The sequence below is a fragment of the Equus przewalskii genome, chromosome 15 (genome assembly GCF_037783145.1).
Source record: "Equus przewalskii isolate Varuska chromosome 15, EquPr2, whole genome shotgun sequence".
Classification (NCBI taxonomy): Eukaryota; Metazoa; Chordata; class Mammalia; order Perissodactyla; family Equidae; genus Equus; species Equus przewalskii.
Genome location: NC_091845.1, coordinates 24,601,311 through 24,619,838, shown reverse-complemented (window position 1 = coordinate 24,619,838; position 18,528 = coordinate 24,601,311). Strand labels below are relative to the sequence as shown.

The 18,528-nt window shown below is 38.3% G+C and overlaps 1 protein-coding gene across 3 annotated transcripts in view; it reads left to right on the top strand.

Annotated features, from left to right (window-relative positions):
* The window catches only part of SLC25A26 (solute carrier family 25 member 26), a 149,462-nt gene that overhangs the window by 124,998 nt on the left and 5,936 nt on the right, over positions 1-18,528 (top strand). For all 3 annotated transcript variants that reach the window (XM_070576866.1, XM_070576868.1, XM_070576867.1), the window contains one exon: positions 12,441-12,510. In XM_070576866.1, the coding sequence (XP_070432967.1) occupies positions 12,441-12,510 (70 nt within the window). The remainder of the gene's footprint in view (positions 1-12,440; positions 12,511-18,528) is intronic.

Genomic DNA, 18,528 nt, shown 5'->3' with positions numbered 1-18,528 from the left:
CTCTGTACCAGGTTGTCTCATTCAGATCCCAGTTCTGCTGCTAACTCCCTGTTGAAGCTTTGGCAAGTTACGTAACTTCTCTGAGCCTCAACTTCCTTGTCTATAAAAGGAGGATAAAATGGCACATACCTCGGAAGATTGTGGTTAGGATTACGTGAGTTAACGTATGTGAAGTGTTTAGTGTCTGGAACGTAGTAGGTTCAATGTGTAAATGTTTTGGTTTTTTTTTTAAAGATTGGCCCTGAGCTAATATCTGTTCGCAGTCTTCTTTTTTTTTCTTCTTGTCTCCAAAGCCCCCCAGTACATTGTTGCATATTCTAGTTGTAGGTCCTTCTGGCTCTGCTTTGTGGGACGCTGCCTCAGCGTGGCCTGATGAGTGGTGCTAAGTCCACGCCCAGGATCTAAACTGGCAAAACCCTGGGCCGCCGAAGCAGAGCATGCGAACTTAACCACTCAGCCATGGGGCTGGCCCCTGTAGGAATGTTTTTTGTGGTTGCTGTTTTAATTGTTACTTCTGTCATGCTTTGTGTGTGCCACTGAAGTTTCCTACTTCATTCTAACACCATTGGTTCTAGAGAATTTTTGTTTGTTTTAAGATATTTGTTAATATCATTTTAAAATCAAAATAATTTCTTTCTATGTTCTTATACTAAATTACTCTGGCCAGGTGATAGTGGAAAGTTATGCTTATCTATGGAGATTCTATTTTTGAACTGTGTCTTCAGCCGTCTGAGTCTATTTTGATTGTGTTTTTTCCCCCTAGCAACCATTTGTTTTCCTCCCTAGATTACAGCAGGTACCTCTGTAAAGCCGTCTGCGTCGCCTTCCGTCTGTCACAGCCTTCTTCTCCCCCACTGTATCCTCCTCAAATATTAGACCTGGAGACTGTTGTTCTTTTTCATTGACTGTATGGTGCCTGACACCTAATAGGTATTCAGTAAATGTTGAATTTATGCGTTACATAGTATCTTTGAGTTTGTCTTCCTATATGACATGTAAGTCACATCTTGTTATTCATTTTTCATTATTGCTTATACACTCAGCATCATTATTTTTCTTTAAAAATTTAAAAAAATTTTTCCTTTTTCTCCCCCAAACCCCCTGGTACAAAGTTGTATATTCTTAGCTGTGGGTCCTTCTAGTTGTGGCATGTGGGACGCCACCTCAGCGTGGCTTGATGAGTGGTGCCATGTCCACGCCCAGGATCCAAACTGGCGAAACCCTGTGCCGCTGAAGTGGAGCATGTGAACTTAACCACTCGACCCCAGGGCCAGCCCCGTCAGCATTATTATTTTAAGTCAGTTTGGAATAAACTTCTGCTCTTTAGAACCCTTGAAGATACCAAGATGACCTTCAGTCATCACTGAAAGTCTAGTTTGTGTTTCACATTCCTTTTTGAAAAAGTCAGCAAAGTAAGTAATGGTATTAAGACTGACATTAGCCTGATAAAATACAATTTTGACACCTTAAAAGTAAAAAGATGTTCTGTTGCTTTGTGTCTTATGCTGTCTCCAATGCTTATAAGAACTCTGGAGATGATAATGCTTTCTACAAAAGCACACAGATATATTTGCAAACGTTAGAGCAGTTACTGAAAATAGACCAAATCCTATGCTTAATGGCAAGACTATCTTTAGAAAGCTGTTTGTAATAAATTTTTTTTTAGTTTATCTACTTCCACAATTAAGGTTGCAAAAATATATTTGATAGCTACACTCTTAGTCTAGTGAATTTAATAAATATACTTTTCAAGTAACCGTTCTCATTAGTTAGGTGGAAGGAAGTGTTGGAGTCCTGAGACACCACACTTTAATATATATCTAATTTGTGAGGTAGTTTACATAGTTATGTGTCTGACTTAAGAAAAGTTGTTAAAGTTGACAAAATAAACAGGACATAATGTTTTGACTTGTTTCTATAGCATCTTCCCCATTTCTGTAGCAACTCTCTAGCCTTCCAGGTCTGTGTTTTCAGAGGGCAAGTATTGAGAGTAGGAAATTTGCACTAATTTCGCTGTTCTTTCAGCTGTGGTGTAGTTGATCACGCCTAAAAATGTCATGCCACTATCAGTAGGTTCTTATACTATTCTAACCAGTTTAATTAAAATAATCAAGAGATCCTTGTTGTAATCTTTGTGGTCATTATTGAAGTGCATACCATTATGCTAGAAGTCCTACCCAGGACAGTAAGGAAAGAAAAAGAAATAAAAGGTAGTGATTCAAGTTGAAAAGGAAGAAGTAAAACTGTCTTTATTCACAGATGATACAATTATTGATGTAGAAAATTTAATGGCATTTAAAAAAAAGCTACTAGACCTCATAAATTTAGCAAAGTTGCAGGACACAACATCAATTGTTATTTCTACATATTAGCAATGAACAATCGGGAACTGAAATTAAAAAAACCAGCAGTATACCTTTTATAGCAGCATCAAAGCATATTAAATACTTAGGGATAGATCTGACAGTAGAAGTGCAAGACCTATATACCAAAGACTACAAAACATTTCTGAGAGAAAGTAATGGAGGCTTAAGTAAATGGAGAGATGTACCATGATTACTGGTCAGAAAATTCAACATTGTTAACCCTCTGTTCTTTCCAAAATGATCTGTAGATTCAGTTAAGATCAAAATGTCATCAGACTGTTTTTTGGAAACCGATAAGCTGATTCTGAAATTTATGTGGAAGTGCAGATAACCTAGAATAGTCAGAACAACTTTGAAAAAGAACAGAGTTGGAGAGCTAACACTACCTGATCTCAGGATTTATTATAAAGCTATAGTAGTCAAGAAAGTATTGAATTGGTATCAAGATCTATAGATTAGAGCAGAATAGAGAGTCCAGAAATAGACCCACTCATGTACGGACAACTTATTTTTGACAAAGGTGAGAAGGCAGTTCACTGGAGAAAGAATACTCTTTTCCAATGACTGGAACAATTAAATTTCCATATGTAAAAACAAACCAACTTCAACCCATACCTTGCAGCAGGTAAAAATACTAACTCTGAATGGATGACAGAGGAGAGTGACATCAGCAACATGGCGGAGTGAGCTGTTCCCTTTGTCTGTCCCCTCTGAATTACAACTAAACAGACATTCATTGACCCATGGAGGAACCCACACAGCACAACAGGCTGCCTGAGAGACCCACTCAGCTATACATCTAAAGGTAGATGGACTGGGTCCCTGGGAAGCAGTGGAAATAGGTGAGTGCTGCCCTTACCCTCCCTGGCAGCAGTGAGCCAGATCATGGGTCCTCTCACAGTGGCCACTGCTACTCTAAGAGGTGGTGGGGACAGACCAGACTGCAGGTGAACTCTATCCTGGCCCATGAAAGTGTACACTGTGCTGCCGCCTGCCAGTGGAAACATATCCTGGCGTGATTAAGAAGAGGCAGTGGCTGCTCTGTGTGCATGTGCACATGCTAACCTGGCCTGCAGGTGGGACCCCCATGCTGCTGCAGCCCCCAAGGAGTGGTCCCAGCTTGGATCCCACAGAGAAGCCACATCCACAAAACACAGAGGCTGGCACAACTGTAAGCAGAGGTGGCAGGAGCCCAGCGCATGTGCAAATGCTTTCCCAGCCTGTGGGAGCACCCACTATACCTGGACAAATTCCAGCAGATGGGGTGGGACAAGAAATGCAGCTTCTGCTTCCCCCCAGTGGCAGCACATGGGATATGTGACCTGATACTACCACAAATGCAGCAGCAAAGGATCAGTTCATCAAATACCACGAAAAACTACAGTAACAATTCAGAGCAGAAGGAATATGACAGGTCTCCACAAACCAACCCTGAAGTCACAGAAATTTACAGTCTAAATGACAGAAAATTCAAAATAGCTGTCATAAAGAAACTTAAGGAGTTACAAGCAAACCTAGAAAGACAGTTCGATGAGCTCAGGAATAAAATGAATGAGCAGAAGGAATACTTCACCAGAGAGATTGAAACTATTAAAAAAAAAAAAGAGGGGGCCGGCTCCGTGGATGAGTAGTTAAAGTTCCATGCACTCCACTTTGGCAGCGTGGGTTCACAGGTTCAGAACCCAGGCATGGACCTGCTCCACTCGTCAGCCATGCTGTGAAGGTATCCCACATACAAAATAGATGAAGATTGGCACAGTTGTTACCTTAGGGCTAACCATCCTCAAGCAAAAAACAAAAAAAAATGAGGAAGAGTGGCAATGAATGTTAGCTCAGGGCAAATCTTCCTCTCTCTCTCTCTCTCTCTCACACACACACACACACACACACACACACAAAGAAGAAAAAAGAGTAATTCTGGATATGAAGAACACAATGAGATAAAAATTAATCTAGAATCCTTAAAAAATAGAGCTGACATTATGGGGGACAAAATTAGTGATTTAGAGGATAGAAATAGAGAAATGATTGAAGTGGAGGAGGAGAGAGAATTAAGATTTTTAAGAAGTGAAGGAATTCTTTGAGAAATATCCAACTCAATTAGGAAAAGCAACATAAGGAGTATAGGTATTTCAGAGGAAGAAGAGAGGGAGAAAGGAACAGAGAGCTTGTTTGAGGAAATTATTGCTGAGCACTTCCCAAACATGGTTAAGGAACCAGACTTAGAAATACATGAAGCCAATAGAACTCCTAATTACATCAGTGCAGAAAGACCTTCTCCAAGGCGTATAATGGTAAAACTGGCAAAAGTCAATGATGAAAAAATGTTAAGGGCAACAAGACAGAAGGGAATAATTTAGAAAGGAAACCCTATCAGGCTTTCAGTGGATTTCTCAACAGAAACCTTAGAGGCTAGTAGAGATTGGAATACTATACTCGAAATACTGAAAGACAAAAACTTTCAGCCAAGACTACTCTATCTAGAGAAACTACCCTTCAGATACAATGGAGAAATGAAAGCTTTCCCAGATAAACAAAAACTGAGGGAGTTCATCGCCACTAGACCTCCCTTACAAGAAATGATCAAGGATGCCCCCATACCTGAAACAAAAAGGCAAAGGTTTACAAAGCCTTAATCAAGGAGATGAATAGACAAAATCAGAAAATTGCAACTCTATCAGAACAGGTCAGTAAACACTTAATTATAAAAGATAAAGGGAAGGAAAGCATCAAAAATAACTATAAACACTTCATTTTAATCACAGACTCACAGCACAAAACAAAATAATTTGTGACAAAAGTAACTTAGGGAAGAGGAAAGAGATGGAATCTACTTAGGCTAATGGAGATAACAGGTTATCAGAAAATAGACTGTCTCATCTATGAGATCTTTTATACAAACCTCATGGTAACCACTAAACAAAAAATCAGAGCAGAGACACAAGTCATAATTAAAGAGAAAACTGAGAAAACCATCATAAAATACCACCAAACTGAAAAGGCAGTCAGAAATACAAGAGAAGAGAAACAATGGAAATAAAGAACAACCAGAAAACAAGAGGTAAAATGGCAGTGTTAAGCCCTCATATATCAATAATCACTCTAGATGTAAAAATTCTCTAATCAAAAGAGACAGAGTAGCTGGATAGATTAAAAAACAAGATCCAGGAATATGCTTCTCCAGGAAACACATCTCAGATCTAAAGACTAAACTAGGCTCAGAGTGAGGGGATGGAAGACGATACTACAAGTAAATGGCAAACAAAAGAAAGCAGGTATTGCCCCACTGATATCAGACAAAGTAGACTTTAAGATAAAAAAGAGACAAAAGGGGGAGTAAATATAAGGGACTTTCCACCAAGAGGACATAATACTCATGAATGTATATGCACCTAACACAGGAGCACCAAAGTATGTAAAGCAACTACTAACAGACCTAAAGGGAGAAATTAACAGCAAGACAATAATAGTAGGGGACCTTAACACCCCACTTACATCAATGGATAGATCACTCAGAGAGAAGGTCAACAAGGAAATAGTGGATTTAAATGAAACACTTGGTCAGATGGACTTAATAGATATATAGAGATCATTCCATCTAAAACCAGCAGAATACACATTCTTTTCAAGTGCACATGGAACATTCTCAAGATGGACCATATGTTGAGAAACAAGGCAAGCTTCAATAAATTTAAGAAGATTGAAATCATATCAAGCATCTTTTCCAACCACGATGCTATGAAACTAGAAATCAACTACAAGAAAAAGCTGGGAAAGTCACAGATATATGGAGACTAAACAGCATGTTTCAGACAATGAAGAAATCAAAGAAGAAATAAAAAAATACCTGGAGACAAATGAAAATACAACATACCAACTCTTATGGGATGCAGCAAAAGTGGTCCTAGGAGGGAAATTCATAGCAATACAGGCCCACCTCAACAAACAAGAAAAATCTCAAACAAGTAACCTTAAACTACACCTAACAGGACTAGAAAAAGAACAAACAAAGCCCAAATTAAGCAGAAGGAGAGAAATAATAAAAATTAGAGCAGAAATAAATGAAATACAGAAAAAACAGTAGAAAGGATCAATGAAACCTAGAGCTGGTTCTTTGAGAAGATTAAAAAAACTGACAAACCCTTAGTCAGACTCACTAAGAAAAAAGAGAAGGCTCAAATAAATACAGTTAGAAATGAAAGAGGAGAAATTACAATGGATACCGCAGAAATACAAGGGATTATGGAGATACTATGAAAAAATGAATGCCAACAAATTGGATAATCTACAAGAAATGGATAAATTCTTAGACTCATACAATCTCCCAAAACTGAATCAAGAAGAAGTAGAGCATCTGAATAGACAATCACAAGTAAAGAGATTGAAGCAGTAATCAAAAACCTCCCAATAAACAGGATTCCAGGACCAGATGGTTTATCTGGAGAATTCTACCAAACGTTCAAAGAAGATTTAATACCTGTCGTTTGCAAACTATTCCAAATTATTGAAGAGGATGGAATGCTTCCTTACTCATTCTGTTAGGCCAACATTACCCTGATACTACAACCAGGCAAGGACAACACAAAGAAGGAAAATTACAGGCCAGTATTGCTGATGAACATAGATGCAAAGATCCTCAACAAAATATTGGCAAACCGAATACAGCAGTACATTAAAAGGATCATACACCATGATCAAGTGAGATTTATACCAGGGACTCAGGAATGGTTCAACATCTGCAAATCAATCAATGTGATACACCACATTAACAAAACAAGGAGTAAAAATCACATGATTATCTTAATAGATGCAGAGAAATCATTTGACAAGATCCAGCGTCCATTTATGATAAAAACTCTCAATAAAATGAGCATCGAAGGGAAGTATCTCAACATAATAAGGGCCATATATGACAAACCCACAGCCAACGTCATACTTAACGGTGAAAAACTAAAAGCCACTCCTCTGAGAACAGGAGCAAGACAAGGGTTCCCACTCTCACCACTCCTATTCATCATGGTACTGGAGGTGTTGTCCAGAGCAATTAGGTAAGAAAAAGAAATAAAAGGTATCCAAATGGGAAAGGAAGAGGTGAAACTCTTGCTGTTTGCAGATGACATGATCCTGTATATAGGATCCACCCAATAGAAAACCCTAAAGAATCCACCAGAAAACTATTAGAAATAATCAACAACTACAGCAGGGTTGTGGGGTTCAAAATCAGCTTATAAAAATCAGTTGCATTTCTGTATACTAATAACGAACTAGCAGAAGAGATGTCAAGAATTCAATCCCGTTTATAATTGCAACAACAATAACAACAAAAAATATCTAGGAATAAATTTAACCAAAGAGGTGGAAGACCTTTACACTGAATACTATAAGACATTATTGAAAGGAGTGGAAGAAGACATAAAGAAATGGAAAGACATTTCATGCTCATGGTTTGGAAGAATAAACATAATTAAAATGTCCATGTTCCCCAAAGCAATCTACAGATCTAATGCAATCCCAATGACATTCTTCACGAAAATAGGACAAAGAATCCTAAAATTCATATGGAACAACAAAAGACCCCAAATAACCAAAGCAATCCTGAGAAAAAAGAACAAACCTGGAGGCATCACAATCCTTCAAAATATACTGCAAAGCTGTAGTAATGAAAACAGCACGATACTGGCACAAAAACAGACACACAGATAGTGAACCAGAATTGAAAACCCGGAAATAAGACCATACTTTTACAAAAAGCTAATCTTCAACAAAGGAACCAAGAACATACAATGGAGAAAGGAAAGTCTCTTCAATAAATGGTGTTGGGAAAACTGGACAGCCAGATGCAAAAGAATGAAAGTAGACCATTATCTTACCCCATACACAAAAATTAACTCAAAGTGGATTAAAGACTTGAATGTAAGACCTGAAACCATAAAACTCCTCGAAGAAAATATAGGCAGTACACACTTTGATATTGATCTTAGCAGCATGTTTTCAAATACCGTGTCTACTCAGGCAAGGGAAACAAAAGAAAAAATAAACAAATGGGACTACATCAGACTAAAAAGCTTCTGCAAGGCAAAGGAAACCATGAACAGAATGAAAAGACAGTCCACCAACTGGGAGAAAATACTTGCAAGTCATATATTTGACAAGGAGTTAATTTCCAAAATATATAAAGAACTCATACAACTCAACAACAACGACAAAAACCCTATCAAAAAATGAGCAGAGGAACCCAAAATGCCTTTGGAGATAGCACTTTCACTGTTGGGCCTGGAGAGTCTCTGCCCCATCGGTTAAGCTGTCTAGCGCAGCGGCCACAAGATCCCTCACTAGCCATGAGCACTATGAGCCTGGGCCAGCTCCTCCTCCCTCCCATCCCCCACGTTTTCCCAGCTGGCACTGGTTTTCTGCTATCCTGCCTTATTTCCATCATGCATTCAGATGACTGGTTTTTAAAGCGTAGTTTTCGTATCCTGAAAGATGTTTTAAGAAGCATTTTAAACATCGGTTATAATACAAGGAAAGATTTGGAAAGCAAGACTGGGAATATGGCTTATTTAGTGATGACTGGCTTTAGATAAGAGAGTTCTCAAACTGCATGTATTGTTCTGATGTGTCCTGAGTGTTCATGCTTTGTACCAAACTTAATAGGCAAGTATTCTTTAATGAAACTGCAACTATTGTCATAACCAACTTCCAAACAAGGGCTGCTATATCTAGGTGTTTGTCAAATTGAATTTAATCATAAGCCATGATCGTAATAATGTTAACTAAATAACTTTATGTGGCACTGCCTACTAAGGGAACTATGGCAAGGTTTGGATTCCTCCAAAATGGGAGAATTTTTCAAATACGAGAATAACCTTTATATCACGCATGTTATAACTAGGTTGTGTATTTCTCTTCGTTGATTTTTCTACCTTCAGCGTTGGATGTAGTTTAGTCACTATTGCCATAGCCAACCTATTGTTTTACAGAAACAGTCTGTTGTGGAATAATAGACATCTCCATTTTAAAAAAGCATTTTAAATGTAGTTTTGATTATTTTCCACAAGCTGCTACAATGTGAGTTACCACTTACTTCATTTATCTTAAAGACTAAACTGGTTGTCAGTTACATCTGACAGAAAAAAAAACAGTGACTGTGTAACCAGGTTGTGGTAAAATAATCCAGGTGTCAAAAAAAGTGTTTTGCTGACTTTAATACTGATTATATTTTTAAAAGGTATTTAAGAAAATATTACTGGAATTTAAATATATATATATATATATATATATGAAAAAAACAATTTTCTTTGCTCTGGCTGGCTTAAAATACTACTCTGCTTAAGTATTATTTTTTAATCACAAATAAATGCATTCTAAATTCAAAGAAAAAATGAGCACAGGATATGAACAGACATATTTCCAAAGAAGATATACAGATCACCAACAGGCGCATGAAAAAAGATGTTCAGCATCACTAATTATTAGGGAAATGGAAATCAAAACTACAATGAGATATCAGCCTACACCTTTCAGAATGGCTATAATTACCAAGACAAAAAACAAGTGTTGGAGAGGACGTGGAAAAAAGGGAACCCTCATACACTGCTGGTGGGAATGCAAACTGCAAAATGGAGATTTCTCAAAAAATTAAAAATGGAAATACCGTATAATCCAGCTATCCCACTACTAGATATTTATCCAAAGAACATGAAATCAACATTCAAAGAGATTTATGCATGCCTATGTTCATTGCAGCAACATTCACAATAGCTAAGACATGCAAGCAACCCAAGTGTCCTTCAACTGATGAATGGATAAAGATGTGGCATATATATACAATGGAATACTATTCAGCCATAGAAAAAGACAAAATCGTCCCATTTTCAATAACATGGATGGACCTTGAGGGTATTATGTTAAGCAAAATAAGCCAGCGAGAGAAAGACAAACACTGCATGATTTCACTCATGTTGAAGATGAACAAAACACATGGACGAAGAGAACACTTCAGTGGTTACCAGAAGGCAAAAGGGTTGGAGGGTGGCTGAAAGGGGGAAAGGGGTAAAGAGGCACATATATATAATTAGGGATAAAAATTAGACTATTGATGGAGAGCACGAAGCAGTCTATACAGAAACTTATAAATAATAATGTACACCTGAAATTACACAATCCTATGACTTCATAAAATTATGACTTCAATAAAATAATTGGAAGATGATCTAAATGTAAAACCTGAAAACATAAAAGTTATAGAAGAAAACATAGGAGAAAAATCTTTATGGCCTGAGTTAGGCAAAGATTTCTTAGATATCACCAAAAGCATGATCCTTAAAAGGATAATTTGGTATTCAACAAAATTAAATACTTCTGTTCTTTGATAGACATTGTTAAGAGAATGAAAAGACAAGCCACAGACTGGGAGAAAATATTTTCAAATGAGTTGTATCTAGAATATATAAAGAAGTCTCAAAACTCAATAATAAAGTAAACAGAGAACTTAATAGAAGTATGCAAAACGTTTGAACAGATACTTCACCCAAGAAGATCTATGGATGGCAAAGTACATGAAAACGTGCTAAACATCATTAGTAATTGGGGAAACAGAAATTAAACCACATTGACATATCACTATAGACATATTAGAATGGTTAAAAATAAAAAATACTGACAATACCAAGTGTTGGGAAGGATGTGGAGAAACAGGAACTGGTGAGAAGGTAAAATGGTACAACCACTTTGGGAAACAGTTTTGTTAGTTTCGTAAAAAGTTGAACATCTACCTTTCATGTCGTTCAGATATTTCAATCCTAGGTATTTCCACAAGAGAAATAAAGGTGTGTATCCATATAAAGACTTGTATCCAAATGTTTATAGCAGCTTTATTTGTAATAGCCCCAAATTGGAAAAATCCCAAATATCCATCAACAAATGAATACATGAACAGATTATGATATATCTACATGATGGAATATCACTTACCAGTTAAAAAGGAGTGAACTATTGAGACGGCAATGTGGATGAATCACACAAAAATTCTGAAGCAAAGAATCCAAGTTAAAAAGAAATCAATGTACGATTAGATTTATGTAAAATTCTGGAAAAAGCAAACTAATCTACAGTGACAGATCAGATTGTTTAGAGGGTGATGAGGAAGGGCAGCAAAGAGGGGTGACAAAGGGACACAACAAGCTTTTTGGAGTGAGGGATATATTCACTTTCTTAATTGTGGTGGTGATTTCATGTGTATTTGTGTGTATCAAAATTTAACAAGTTATATACTTTAAATCTGTGTAGTTTATTAGACATCACTTATACCTCAGTAAAGCTAAAAAACTTGCAGGCTGTGCTGTTAGAAAGCCTGGGTAAAAGTGGATAATAACAGGACCCAACTCTTAGGGTTGTTGTGAGGGCTGTGGGGTTTCATATATGTTCAGAGCTTAGACCGAGGCCCGACTCATAAAACTTTTCACCATTTGATGTGACTGTATCTTGTCTTCTAATAGAGCGTAAACTCTCAGCTGTCAAGGCATGGTGTCTGTGCCATCATTTTGCCTGGTTTGAAACTCGGCATGAGTATTAGCTTATTACGTGGACAGTACAAAAAGTGTTTTGGCAAATTTTAAATTGATAAGTAACAGAATTAGCATCCTCCAAATGCACAGCAAGGATAAAGATTGAAAAAAGAACTGAAGAATTTGGTGTACACTAATTTGCTCTGGACTAATTTGTAAATTATGGTATTTATGTTTAGAATTATATGGGAAATATTTAAAATGTTCCGTTGTCTTAACGATATATCTTTATCTATACACATAACACAAATGTGTGTATATGTGTGTGTACATCATACATTTTCTCTGACAGTCGTCTCCCCTGAGCACTCTAATGTAGCTGTCACCCTTGTTTCTTTGACTTATTTTCGAATGCAGTTAAGTCCTTGGGAAATCACTTACGTCATCAGTGTGGAATGCCACCAAAATAGCTTCTCACTTAAGTTCCCATCCCCAGAGCTAACCCACAGCAGGTTCCGAGAAATTCCAATATTTAATAACTTGTATTTTTCTTTCTCCTTAAACACAGGCCCTCTGGTCCTGGAGGCAGGATCATGTGGTGGATTCTTGGCAGTCAGCAGTCTGTGGAGCTTTTGCAGGTGCAAAGGATTATATTATACTGGGAAAGACCAAAGAGGGGGAGAAAAATGTGAAAATATTAACTATGCGAAAACAACATTCTTTAGAAATTCCAGATTGTTTAGATGAAGAGAGTTCCACAAGTTGTTTAAGAAAAGAAAGTGTCTTAGGGGGAAAAAAACCTGCTAAAAAGGTCTGCTTGAAAGACAACCAATTTGTTTTTGACAAATTTTTCTTCTTCTTTTTATCTTTATTAAAGCCTTCACTCAGGCCTTTGGATTATCTTAAAGATGATTTATAAAGTCCTCTGTGGGAAGAGACTTGCTGTGGGTGTGGGGCTAACCATGCAGCTGTCTGCCTTGAGCAGTGCTTGGGGCTTGAAGTGAGCTCTGCAGAAGGCAATGATTCACGGTTCGTGTGACATGTTTGACAGCGCTGTAGATTAACTAGTGTCAGGAGAGCAGAGGCTGCTCCACGGCTTACCGAAGGCTACACTGCTCTGTGTGGAAAATATGGTGTTCTGAACATCTGGGCATTTTCTAGACATTAAACCCAGAGCAAAGTGACAATGTGCAATATGGTGTTATCCATCACTAAGTCATATGAATTTTCCAGTGAGGTTTTAATGAGAACTCAGATGCTTTAAGGAATTTAATAAGTGATAGGTTTAATAGTCTAAGAAATACATTTTGTTGTTGCAAATAAAGGTAAATTAGAGTTACAGTTGAAATAAATTGAAGTGGAGATTTGCCAGAAAATTGTAAACGGCTAGTGTAGATGTGAAGCCAATAAATTGACAGATCTGTAGGCTTAGGATGTCAACTTTATTAGGAAATAATTCTTTTCCAATTTGTTTAATGGTAGTTGGATTGGGTTTTTTGTTGTGGTGAATAGGAAAACAGAAAATATACATTTTATAGGATTCTTTATTAATAATTGGACCCAACTGACTAGTAGAATTGGTAATCAAAAATAAGAATCTTGCCTCTAGACATGAAGCCAGCTCAGATTGATTATGACAGGTAATTGTTTCCAAATGACACATAGTTATTAGCTGTGTTAAATGAGTAGGTGGTCTTGATTCACTTTCCAGAGGTCAGGAGTCTTTACTCCCCAGTCCCTAAGAGAAATGTGAGTTTTTGTTGACTCCCTCCTGGGCCCTGGGGACAAAATGAGCATTAGGGACATTTAGTCATCCTGGATAAGGAAGGCCACTTCTTAAAGTTAACGATACCATAAAATTCCATGTGTTGAAGTAAGAAGCACATCTTCACCGGTCCCATTCATTGTGTAGCTCATTCAAAGATTTGCTTGCAAATGCATCATTTCTGTTAGGTTAATTTGCATTCATTACAATTTCTTTTTCCGAATAATGCTTTGTCATAGGTACTAGGCACTTAGATTAGTCAGAAGGGGGAAAGACAGAAACTCGTCAGAGCCGTCTGTTGTAGGGTAGGATCCTGTGGGCCAGGCCTTTTCCGTTGAGGAGGCTCACTTGAGGATGCAGCAACACAGCACTGTGCTTCAGGGACAGCCGGGGAAGCTGGGCTGCAGAGCAGGCGGGGGATTGCCCGGAGCCGCTCGTCAAGCACAGGCCGAGCTGTCTGGCTTACAAAGTCGTCAGGTCTCTGTTCTGCCCCCAACTAAGGACTGAGACTTTGGGGCCTTCCTGAGCACCAGTTTCCTTACCTGTAACGTAGAAGCAATGCTACGCTAAGGGATTATTTCAGGGATGGGTGAGATAATGTCTGCATTAGTCCTTTGTAAGCTATAAAAGTGAACAGATGTAAGGAATTATTGCTAGTTAAATAGAAGCAACCAACACCCAGAAAATGAAAAGCTAGTATCAGCACAATTCATATTCTCAATTGCCTTGAAAGAATAATTTCATATTAATAAATTTACTGTACATAATCCTCTTCTCTAATAGCATATAGATTTAAAAACTCTTCTGATACAGTCATCTTAGTTTTTCAGCTGAGATTCTGATAAGTGAAGGAGTTTGTCAAAGGTCTGCAAAAAATCCATTGTCAGTACGTCTACATATATTTAACAAAAGACAAACTAAATACCTTTTTCGTTTTTATCCCTTTTGTTTTGAAATTTTGGTTGATACAAACGATTCTGAGGAACAAGTTTACTATTTTAAAACCTTTCTGAAAGATAAACATCATTTGAAAATATTCCAAATCGTGAAAAAGTGATATTCTGTAAGAGTTTGTTGCAACACTGTGCATTACACAGCATAGAGAAGTGAGTGATGACTTGCCGTCTTGGGCAGCCCCTTTAAGATCTGCCACGCTCAGCCACAGCACTTGCTGCACTTTCAGACTCTTTAGCCTTATACGGCCATAGAGGCAGTGATGAAACTTGCCCTTACATCAGAAATCAGCTGTCTCGTCCTGGGTGCTTTTCCAGGTTTAAACTAGTTTAAATCACGGTAGATGAGCCACTCTCTGTGCCATCCTCGGCACTTTTCTGTGCCCATGCTTGTTTTATAAACTATTTGGCATAGATATCCAAAAATGTCCCTTGAGATTGGAGGTGTTGATAGCTTGTCATGCTCTGAAATTCCCTTGGCTTCTGGTCAGGGGTTAAACTAGGAAAAAAAAAAGGACTTTGCCAGCTTCCTCATTTCAAGTTAACTTCTAAACATGAAACCATCATTCAGTCTAAGTAATTATGACATTTGCTACTGGAGTGGTATTTGCTGTTCTAGTGTTCTTTGATCAGTTTCTTGGAACACCTACTTACATTCTCTAAGAGAGAGGGAAAGGGACAGAGAGAGAGATCTCCCCGTGGCTGGAAATTCTGACATAGGGTGCAGGGTTATCTGGGTAACAAATGAGAAGGTCTGCCTCAATCTGTAAAGCACATTTGCTGTTTGTTGTGGTGGCTGTTGAAGCCAGCCAAGTCTGGACACTCGTTTGGAGATCACAAAGATCTCTGTTCCTCTTGCTCCCAGGCTAATCAGGGGCGGGGAGGCTCTGGAGGGTTGACAAATGGCAGCACTGCCCACTGCTGCCCCCACCACATTCGCCGCTGCTGCTTGGAGATGACAGCTCCAGACCTGTTGTAGGAAGGTGGTCCCTTTGTCTGGAGAGGGTGAAGGACCTGCGTTTGTTCTTTAAGGACATGTGAGATGCTGTTTCATTGTAAAAGTCTGGTCTCCCCTGAATCTGGTCCTTGAAAGTAGTTAGCCTAACATTCAGTAAAAGCCTAACTCTAGTGGAGCCCATAGAAAATTGTTTCACGTGTGATTTGAGCACTAAAGCAGCCTACGGTTGCCGTACCAAGTAATTATTTCCTGTCTAATATGTTAGCATGTTCCTTGTATTTATTACCAGTGGTTTATAGTTCCCTTAAGTAAAATGTAGAAAATAACTACATTTTAACTGAAATTACAGGTCCCCTGCCCGTCTCCATTATGGCCAGTTACTCTATTACACGGTCTTCACAAGTCCTCCTTGCAGCCTCATAGAAACATTGTGAGGACTGCGACTCAAAGCGGTCTTTGATATTTGAAGACACTCTAATTGATTTATTAATAACTTTCATAAAAATACAGTTCCATCATGGTAGTAAAATTAGGACCTATTTAAGCATACGTGTTTTTGTCTTTAACTTTTCTTTATATTAATTCATGAAACAGAAATCTCTCAGAGAATGTTGGCAGGCATCCACAGTAAAGGAATGGTGAACTTTTGCTAACGGCCAAAATAAGTTTGATTTTACAGTATCCAAATTTATTAGAAGACAGATACTTTTCAACATAGGTGACTCATAAAAGCTTGAGTGGTCAGACAGGGGACGGATGATGTCCTTGTCAACTCTTAAGTCTTTTTAGTTGGTTTAGGGTGAACATTTTCAAATAGGAAAATGGTGTATGCACTTCTGAGTTTCTATAGTTGGACAAATTTTAATGTCTTATCTTGTATCAAAGCCATTATGTAGTGAAAGATCACTACTTTTGGAGCCAAGATACATGTGACTTTGAGTCCCAGCTCCATACCATCTGTGTGGCCTGGGCAAGTTGTAAAATGGAATAGTAATAACTATGAAAATGAGATAAAATAATCAATTTATCAATGAAAGTACCCACGTGCCAGATAGAGTAACGGAAAATATCATTAGCTCCCTTTTAGAGGACAAGTTGAAATCTTCAGTTTGTAAAAACTATAGACACTTGTCCAGGGCACCCAGTCAGCATTTTTGACGGCCTACTGTGTGTGCTGGGCTAGAAACATGAAGGAAATTGCACATTATCTTTGCCTGTCTGGAAAAGAGCTAATTTCTTGGAGCAGTAGTGTGGACCAGGCAGCATTCCAGACACTTTGCATAGACTCATTTAATCCCTGTGTCATAGTGCTATCTGCATTTTACAGATAAAACCTGAGGCCGTTAGAAGACCTGGTGGCCAAGGGCTCGGGTTCTAGAGTCAGACAGACAAGTTCATGTCTCAGCTTTCCACTAAGTAAAACCTTCTACGAGTTACTTCACCTTTCTGAGCTTCACTTTCCCCACTGGTAGCATAGGGTAGTAAGAGGATCTTTCTCAGAGGGTCCTTTAACTAGAGAACAAGTAATTTACTTGAGGCCAGTCAACTAGTAGAGCAGGGATTTAAGCCTGGGTTTTTTTAATTCTGAAGAATGGTTTTTTCAGGCTGGGCCCTGTGAACCCTTACAGTCAGTGAGGGAAACTAAAAGACCATAAGATTTTGGGTGGGGAGTTTGGGGTAGTTACGTTCCTTGCCCGCCTTTTCTTAGGATTTTTTTTTAATGGGTGCAAAGCCTTCCTGGACCCCTTTCTATAATTAAAAGAATATTCATCCTTTAGGGCAGAATTTGTGGTTAAAAGAAATCCAAAGAATAGGATTTCAGGACTGGGTCCACAAATTTTTTAAATACCCAAAGTTTAGCAAGTCTCTGAATTTCAGGCAACATTTGAATCTGGAAGAACACGTTTCACGTATTCATAACACAAAAGTGGTTAGAACAAGGGCCTCTAATATTCATGTTATTGATACTGTTTAGCCCCAAGGTATGTGTCACTCGTGGGTAATAAAAAATGGAACATAAAAGGTTACATCTTTGAAAAAGTCAGCATCATAAGAAATGTTAGCACATGGAGGAGGTTCGGTGTAGTGATCTTATTTCAGCAACATATTTAGAAAGATATTTGGCAGGGATCAAATGACCTTCTTGTCCACACGCCACTAAACTTAGAGGGAGAGGGGTGCTATTTCTGGAGCATCCTCACGCACATCTGCTCTGCTCAGCCCTTGTAAAACTGCCCATCCTCGCTCATGGAAGCTGAATCTTTGGAAGGCCCTTTTGGGTTTATTATTACTATCTCCTTTGGGCCTCTTGGAGTTTAAAATATATCTTTGTATCATATTAAATAAAATATTGATGCCATATACTGTGCTTTTCTGTTAAAAAAAAAAAATAGTCCTCCTATTCCTCTGTCTGTAGATATAGACCCCTTGAAAATGTGTGGATTTTAAAAAAATCAGTTTGGCAGTCACGGTATTTAAGTAAAGAGGACATGAGAGAGAAGGTAGGAAGCAAGCCGTAAGGAAGAAAGCCTGTTGAATCAAGACCGACTCTAACAAGATGCAGGAGGGAGCTCAGAAATGCTGTTACTCTACCTGGCCTGTTATCAGAAGCCTGGAAATACAGAAAGCTTTACTCTTTTAACTTGAAGAATCCAGCTATTTATACCAAAGATCCCCTCAGTGATACACATGTTTCTGCTTGCCCCTTTTGCCTCAGAGAAGAAACAATAGAAGCATTTGGGAGCTGGATTAAAGACCAGTGGCCCATAGGAGGCGTGGGCCCTCTGAGATGCATTGGGAGCAGTGCGGCTCATATAGAGAGTGGGGTCTCACCGTAGACATACACCCACGTACACACACAGGTTTGTTTGTTGCTTCATGTAAGAGCAAGATGTATTGTGAGGCCTTGTTTTTTTCACCTGAGTGTATAAAGCATTTTCTTGTCACCGCTTTTATATGCAGTTAGACATCACTACCAAAG